Below are 8,657 nucleotides of genomic sequence, written 5' to 3' on the forward strand. Positions count from 1 at the left end.
CTATTCAGATACATTAGATTCAATAGTAGAGGTCGACCGATTAATCGGAATGGCCGATTAATTAGGGACGATTTCAAGTTTTCATAACAATCGGTAATCGGTATTTTTGGACACCGATTTGCCGATCTTTTTTTTTTTTTTTAAATGTACACCTTTATCTAACTAGGCAAGTCAGTTAAGAACACATTCTTATTTTCAATGACAGCCTAGGAACGGTGGGTTAACTGCCTTGTTCAGGGGCAGAACGACCGATTTTTACCTTGTCAGCTCGGGGATTCAATCTTGCAACCTTACGGTTAACTAGTCCAATGGTCTAACCACCTGCTTTACATTGCCTGTTAAGCGAATGCAGTAAGAAGCCAAGGTAAGTTGCTAGCTAGCATTAAACTTATCTTATAAAAAACAATCAATCAATCAATCATAATCACTAGTTAACTACACATGGTTGATGATATTACTAGTTTATCTAGCCTGTCCTGCGTTGCATATAATCGATGCGGTGCGCATTCGCAAAAAGGACTGTCATTGCTCCAACGTGTACCTAACCATAAACATCAATGTCTTTCTTAAAATCAATACACAAGTATATATTTTTAAACCTGCATATTTAGTTAATATTGCCTGCTAACATGAATTTCTTTTAACTAGGGAAAATGTGTCACCTCTTGCAACAGAGTCAGGGTATATGCAGCAGTTTGGGCCGCCTGGCTCGTTGCGAACTGTGTGAAGACTATTTCTTCCTAACAAAGACAGCCAACTTCGCCAAACGGGGGATGATTTAACCTGTTGGGGCTAGGGGGCAGTATTTGCATGGCCGGATAAAAAACGTACCCGATTTAAACTGGTTACTACTCTTGCCCAGAAACGAGAATATGCATATAATTAGTAGATATGGATAGAAAACACTCTAAAGTTTCTAAAACGGTTTGAATGGTGTCTGAAGATTCCATACAGGAAGTGCCCTGTCTGACAATTTGTTGTCCTTCTGTTGCATCTCTATCGAAAATACAGCATCTGTGCTGTAACGTGACACTTTCTAAGGCTTCCATTGGCTCTATAAATCCGCCAGAAAGTAGAATGGGGTGTCTGCTGTCTCTGGGCAAAGAACAGCAGCAGAGTTTGTGAGTGGTCAGCCTGGGGACAGTGAGACTGAGATGCGCATTCACGAGACTACTCCATTTTTTTCTTCTTTCAGCCTTTGAATGAATACAACGTTGCCCGATTGGAATATTTTTTTCGCTATTTTACGAGAAAAATAGCATAAAAATTGATTTTAAACAGCATTTGACATGCTTCTAAGTACGGTAATGGAATATTTTCAAATGTTTTGTCATGAAATGCGCTCGCGCGTCACCCTTCGGATAGTGACCTGAACGCACGAACAAAACGGAGCTATTTGAATATAACTATAGATTATTTGGAACCAAAACAACATTTGTTGTTGAAGTAGGATTCCTGGGAGTGCATTCTGACGAAGAACAGCAAAGGTAATCCAATTTTTGTAATAGTAATTCTGAGTTTAGGTTGCCCCAAACTTGGTGGGTGTCAAATTAGCTAGCCTGTGATGGCCGAGCTATGTACTCAGAATTTAGCAAAATGTGCTTTCGCCGAAAAGCTATTTTAAAATCTGACATAGCGTTTGCATAAAGGAGTTCTGTATCTATAATTCTTAAAATAATTGTTATGTATTTTGTCAATGTTTATCGTGAGTAATTTAGTAAATTCACCGGAAGTTTTCGGTGGGTATGCTAGTTCTGAACAACACATGCTAATGTAAAAAGATGGTTTTTGATATAAATATGAACTTGATTGAACAAAACATGCATGTATTGTGTAACATAATGTCCTACGAGTGTCATCTGATAAAGATCATCAAAGTTTAGTGCTGCTTTTAGCTGTGGTTTTGGTTTTTGTGACATATATGCTTGCTTTGAAAATGGCTCTGTGATTATTTTTGGCAAAGTACTCTCCTGACATAATCTAATGTTTTGCTTTCGCTGTAAAGCCTTTTTGAAATCGGACAATGTGGTTAGATTAACCTGTTATGGCTAGGGGGCAGTATTTTCAACCACATGTTGTTTTGGTTCAAAATAATACATAGTTATGTTCAAATATCCTCTGTTTTGTCCGTGCGTTCAGGTCCCTATCCGAACGGTGACGCGCGGACGCATGTCGTGACAAAAAAATTCAAAATATTCCATTACCGTACTTCGAAGCATGTCAAACGCTGTTTAAAATCTATTTTTATGCGATTTTTCTCGTAAAATAGTGATAATATTCCGACCGGGAGACGTTGTTTTCGTTCAAAGACTGAAAGAAGAAAATGGTGTCTTCACGTGCACGCGCGCACCCGTGTCATTGTTCTCAGATCGACCACTTTCCAAATGCGCTACTGTTTTTCAGCCAGGGACTGCAGAGTCATCATTCCCCATTCTGGCGCCTTCTGAGAGCCTATGGGAGCCTTAGAAAATGTCACGTTACAGCAGAGATCCTCTGTTTTCGATAAAGAGGCTATAGAAGGCCAAGAAATGGTCAGAGAGGGCACTTCCTGTATAGAATCTTCTCAGGTTTTGGCCTGCCATATGAGTTCTGTTATACTCACAGACACCATTCAAACAGTTTTAGAAACTTTAGGGTGTTTTCTATCCAAATCAAACAATTATATGCATATTCTAGTTTCTGGCCAGGAGTAATAACCAGATTAAATCGGGTACGTTTTTTATCCGGACGTGAAAATACTGCCCCCTACCCAAGAGGGGTTAATGACCTAAGGCTCGTATTTCTGTGTGTTTATTATATTATAATTAAGTCTATGATTTGATAGAGCAGTCTGACTGAGCGGTGGTAGGCAGCAGCACGCTCATAAGCATTCATTCAAACAGCACTTTCGTGCATTTTGCCAGCAGCTCTTCGCAATGCTTCAAGCATTGCGCTGTTTATGACTTCAAGCCTATCAACTCCCAAGATTAGGCTGGTGTAACCGATGTGAAATGGCTAGCTAGTTAGCGTGGTGCGCACTAATAGCGTTTGAAATGTCACTCGCTCTGAGACTTGGAGTAGTTGTTCCTCTTGCTCTGCATGGGTAACGCTGCTTCGAGGGTGGCTGTTGTCGATGTGTTCCTGGTTCGAGCCCAGGTAGGAGCGAGGAGAGGGACGGAAGCTATACTGTTACACTGGCAATACTAAAGTGCCTATAAGAACATCCAATAGTCAAAGGTATATGAAATACAAATCGTATAGAGAGAAATAGTCCTACAATTCCTATAATAACTACAACCTAAAACTTCTTACCTGGGAATATTGAAGACTCATGTTAAAAGGAACCACCAGCTTTCATATGTTCTCATGTTCTGAGCAAGGAACTTAAACGTTAGCTTTCTTACATGGCACATATTGCACTTTTACTTTCTTCTCCAACACTTTGTTTTTGCATTGTTTAAACCAAATTGAACATGTTTCATTATTTATTTAAGGCTCAATTGATTTTATTGATATATTATATTAAGTTAAAATAAGTGTTCATTCAGTATTGTTGTAATTGTCATTATTACAAATAAATAAAAAATCACCCGATTAATCGGTATCGGCGTTGAAAACCATAATCGGTCGACCTCTAGTCAATAGATGTTCCGCAGTTGACTGCCGGTGCTGAATGTGTGGCATGAAGTGAGAGGTTTAGTTGTGGCTGAACCTGGATCTTTGAATACACAAAGCTGGGTGCACAAATTATATACAGAGTTACCAATACTGAAATAAGAGATGTTTTCAACAGGGGCCATTCAAGGGTAAAAATCAGCCTTGCTAACAAATCTACTGAATGTGTGCAGAAATGATCCACCATTTTCCGGTGGCAATGAGATGTCTGTTTTTGTGATGATCATTGATGTTGACTTGAAAAACCTTGTTTCGTGACTCATGAGTTAATATCCCATTGTTTCCATCTCAACCATCTAAATCCAAGCTCTCTCTTATTTTCCCAGATAATTTAACCATTATCTCTCTGCAGGATTCTGACGTGTTCACGGAAAAACCTGATGTCGACACAAGGCATCAGCATCGTGTTTGGCCCGACACTCATGTGGCCTGAGCTGGACTGTGGGAACATGGCGGTCAACATGGTTTATCAGAACCAGATAGTGGAGTTCATCCTCATTGAGAGCCCAGAGATCTTCGGCCTGGAGAAGAAGTGATAAGGACATTTTATCTACAGCAATGGATGGATTCATGAACAGACAAGAGGACCTGTTGTGCCTAAAGCTTGGAGTTAGTTGCTAGTATTACTGTAATATATTATTAATAGTGAGGATTTACACCTTATCTTAAAGTTTTAATAGCATTTATATTTTACTATATCGTTAGTTACACTTCTTGAACCGAGAACCCAAACTGTGATTTCTGAATTGTGCTATAGTGAATGCATACTAGTAAATCGCTTATTTTGTGGTCTGGCTCTTCCATTGCCTTATACTGCATAGCTACAGTATCATGAAAGAAGTATTGACAAAAGTAATGATACTATGTTAAGTTATCTGTGTGTGCCAGTGTGATGCATTCAAATCTGTCTTTATTCAAGTCTGTGAATGAGCATCATCCTCAAGTGTGTCTGAGACAGGCTCTATGCAAATGGGACTGTCTCAGACACACTTGGAAATTAAAAATAATCCTTTGAATACGAGCACTGAGGGTTTTTTTTTCTTCATATGCATTGTATGAAACCACAAGCACATTGGAAAAAGTCTCCCTTCCTCCTCCAATTGCAAATGTCTGTTTTAGGGGTTAAACAAACATATACAATGATGGAACATGAACACTGGGTGATCAGAGGAACCTACCTACACACAGAAAGTGTGTGTGTGTGTGTGTGTGTGTGTGTGTGTGTGTGTGTGTGTGTGTGTGTGTGTGTGTGTGTGTGTGTGTGTGTGTGTGTGTGTGTGTGTGTGTGTGTGTGTGTGTGTGAGTGAGAGAGAGAGAGTGTGTGAGAGAGAGAGTGTGTGAGAGTGAGTGAGTGAGACAACCCGGATGAGATGATTACTTTTAATAATTTTCTCTGACGAACGACCACTCATCGAAATATAACTAATGGAGCTGTCCCCGAAATAAAACAGTCAATCACAGTGTAAATGAATGGGAGGGCGAGCAGAGCAGAGAGGAGCAGCCACAGCCTTTATAGTCTAATAAGTGATCACAGGACTCATATCATATGTCTGTCAGCTCCTATTACACAGCCCTGCTCCTCAAAGCACGGCCGCAATTAAAACAGGCTCCCTAATCTAGACTTATGTAATGCCATTTAAATGTGTCACTTTTAAAGTTGCCATCATGTCCAATACTGTACACAGTGAACCCCTTATTCTATTCTCACATCACTTTCTGTACAGCACTGTATACTGTAAGAAGTTACAGGGATCTGAAACACCTGAGAGATTCATGACAAGAGAATCACAGATTATTAGTGGGTGTATTGACCTCTATCCTGGATATTGTCCGTATCGGTTAGTCTGCAAGTCCTGTTTGATATACACAAACCTATCTGTTTCAGATCATTTAATTCAAGAGTGAATCTAATTCCTGAATGTTTGATGAAGATCGGGAAAAAGCTTTAATCTAGGAAAATACTTTGTTTAGGCCTTTTGTCAATATGTTTGCTTTGATTTATCCAGACTGATCCAAAGCTGGTCAGCAGCACCACTTCTTCATTGCTCTACGTCAGACCAGAGGGAGGGTGGGGTGAATCAGCACCCTCTGCTGGTCACTAGTGGCCAGGGCAGTGTCACTCAGACAAGGTGTTCTCCATCACTATCAGATCACAGCTGCTCTACTCCTACTTATATGACTAGAGACCACATGAAACACACTCCCTGTCTGCTCTGACCATTTGCTCTCTGGGAGCAAAGCTTTGTTGCGCTGTGTGCTTTTTTTGTATTTTCGGCTGTAATAGGAGTCCCTTGTCTTTTAAGATACAGCAGGAGTCGCAGGTTTACCAACACTGCAGACTTGCCCTCAAGGAAAATAGTTTGTCTACATTGTGGATGCAGAAACCCCAAGAAAGTTATAGACTGTGTAGATACATTTTTGTCAATGTGGTCATCCATTTTACGATGTCTAAATATCAGTATGATGACAACTCTGCAATACTGCACCAATGACAACAGATGTCCTAGAACATGTCCTAAATCAATATCATTATACCAGGAGGACTAATGGATCTATGTAATTTAGGATGGTCCAGACACCCTCAAGCACCAACCACTTACAGCATCTGTAGCATATAGTATCATAGACTACCAGTCCAAAGAGCTTCACTCTGAAGCTGCCACTTTAAAGCCACTTTCAAAGTCAAAGTATGTCAAAAGAACCTGTATCAAATAATTAATTAGTCTTACTCCCAGTAGGTTGAGAGTCGTTTGAAAGGCAATAAGGTGCCATGCTTTCATACTCCTCAACAGCACTATAGAGCTGGGTAGAAGATCCGTTGTGGATGTACTAATCAGTTCCCTGTAGAGCTTATTTGAGGAAGAGCATGTAGAGATAAGGCTACAGCAACAGGAGCCCTGTCTAGTATGACAAACACACGTCCAATCAAAATGTTCCAAGTTAAATCAAGATCACTGCATCTTCTGGTAGGCTACCAACCAACTATTGTATTTGTTGAGGAGAAACGTGATTTGTGTAAATACTGTCAGAAAGCGTTTCTCAGTCAGCATATCTCCATATGGATTGAGTGTACAAATAATCCAGAGATACAATTGTAGCTGTGTGGTACTGTACGACAGCATTCACATCAGTTTCAAATCAGCCAACTGCTTTCATACCCCCTAACAGAAGTTTCTGTTTATACACTTTTTAAAAGCCAATGCAAAGACTATGCCATTATGGAATGTGCAATTTTTTTCTACAGAGCTCAGCAGAGATAAGAGAAAGTCTAATTATGGGAAAGCCATTTTTCTGCATTTCATTATTCTCTAAATCAGATGTCTCATGCCTTGGCAGAGAACTGGGAGAACGATGGGAGAGTGACATACTTAAACTAGCTTTGTGGTTGTGTTTCACTAAATCTCCACGGAGAATAAAAGACAGAACGAGTTCCAGCTTTGGGTGACCTCCCTCCTGGCACGCAGAGACACTTTCGAAGACCAAACGAGCCCGGCAGGCCACCAATGATTTCAGCGCCACATTTCACTCTCTACACAACTTTTGACAAAAAACATGAATGCGGTCTTGGATCCAAGAAACCGAGTTTTTGCTGCATGGGAATGTTTCATCCATTTGCTTGTTTTGTTAAAAGGGGTTGTCGAAGTGTTGGACGGAGAGTAGGAAGGATATGCTTAAAGTAATTGGCAACATAAATATGTAATGTAAATAGGGCAGTATAAATAATAGGAGCAGGGTTAACTGCTGAGTGGTCTGTGAATAAGGGAGAGGTTACAGAAGAATGACAATGCTGCCATATGACACTACGTTCAGCTTGGGACCCCTCTGTCCAACTCCATAACCGAGATGTGAGTCAGAGTAGGCTACAGTACAGGGGGAATGTGGCCGGTTTGTTTTCCTTCTCCCAGCCAAGCCTCTCTATGTGTGGTGATTTCATATAATAACTGTCGACCACTCTGTTTTGGAAATAGCCCCCCTTTGTTCCTTTTTGGAAGAGCTTCATGGCAACGGACGTCTGCCTTCTTTAGTAAAAAAATATATTAAAATCCTTCAAAAAGAAGAAATGGAGGCATAACAATACAGTGTCCCTGTGAAACGCATGCCACGTTCTAACCACCAGGCCTATTAAAACACAACCCCAGCTCCAAAAGAACATGGCAGCATATTGATAGCATATGACTGTGTCACTTGAGGACAAACTCCTTTCTCCATTCCTCCCCCTTTAAACATTTTCTATCAGGGAACACCGTCACAGAGAAATTAAATGGCCCATATGGCAACGGTAAAAAGCTAATGTGGACTAATCAGAGCTAGCCGGGCTCTGCTAATTACTGTACCTTTAATGCTGCCTCTCCTGAGACTGGGCTCATCAGAAGCCTCATGGAAAATTGAAGCTGGCCTTTATTTAAAAATGTATTTTCTTTCCTCAAGTGTTGCATTTTTAAATATCTCCCCGTGTTTCTGTGACAGTCTCAGAAGTCCTCTGATAGGCCTCCGCTTGGGTTAAGGCTTGATTTGCTAAATTCAGTTTACAGATGTGGTAAATGAAGATGCCACTTCAAGTTTGTCGCTGTGAATTTATGCATTTTCTTTTCCCTTTATCGTGTTCTAGGAAAAAATGCAGCAACATAGCATGATGAGAACTAGTGTTGTATGTAGGCTACTATACAGTTAACTGGGTAGCACTTTATCTTATGACACTGTTTCTACTGGCAATATGCAACAATTTCAAAGATTTTCCCTTTTACAGTTCTTATAAGGAAATCAATCAATTGGAATAAATTCATTAGGCCCTAATGTATTAGAATACAGATATGCATCTGTTCAGGAATGCAACTTTGGTTTTAGAAGTGGGGGGGGGACCTAACCTGGTCTAACCTGCATCTAAAGCTAATTTCCTGCATTTCTACACAATCTGTCCAGTCATCAAGCTAGGTAAGAGATCATTATTAAATATGTTTAAGTGATTGATAAGATTGAACTAGATCAATGATCATTATTGTGTT

At 40.1% G+C, this 8,657-nt stretch overlaps 1 protein-coding gene across 3 annotated transcripts in view; it reads left to right on the forward strand.

The window, feature by feature from the left end:
• The window catches only part of arhgap15 (Rho GTPase activating protein 15), a 51,171-nt gene extending 46,496 nt beyond the window's left edge, over positions 1–4,675 (forward strand). For 2 of the 3 annotated variants that reach the window (XM_045707403.1, XM_014173506.2), the window contains one exon: positions 4,007–4,675. In XM_045707403.1, the coding sequence (XP_045563359.1) occupies positions 4,007–4,190 (184 nt within the window). In that variant the 3' untranslated portion in view covers positions 4,191–4,675. The remainder of the gene's footprint in view (positions 1–4,006) is intronic. The other variant, XR_006761933.1, reaches the window with a different exon arrangement.
• The last annotated feature ends 3,982 nt before the right edge of the window (positions 4,676–8,657 follow it).

Source organism: Salmo salar, chromosome ssa25, assembly GCF_905237065.1.
Source record: "Salmo salar chromosome ssa25, Ssal_v3.1, whole genome shotgun sequence".
NCBI lineage: Eukaryota > Metazoa > Chordata > Actinopteri > Salmoniformes > Salmonidae > Salmo > Salmo salar.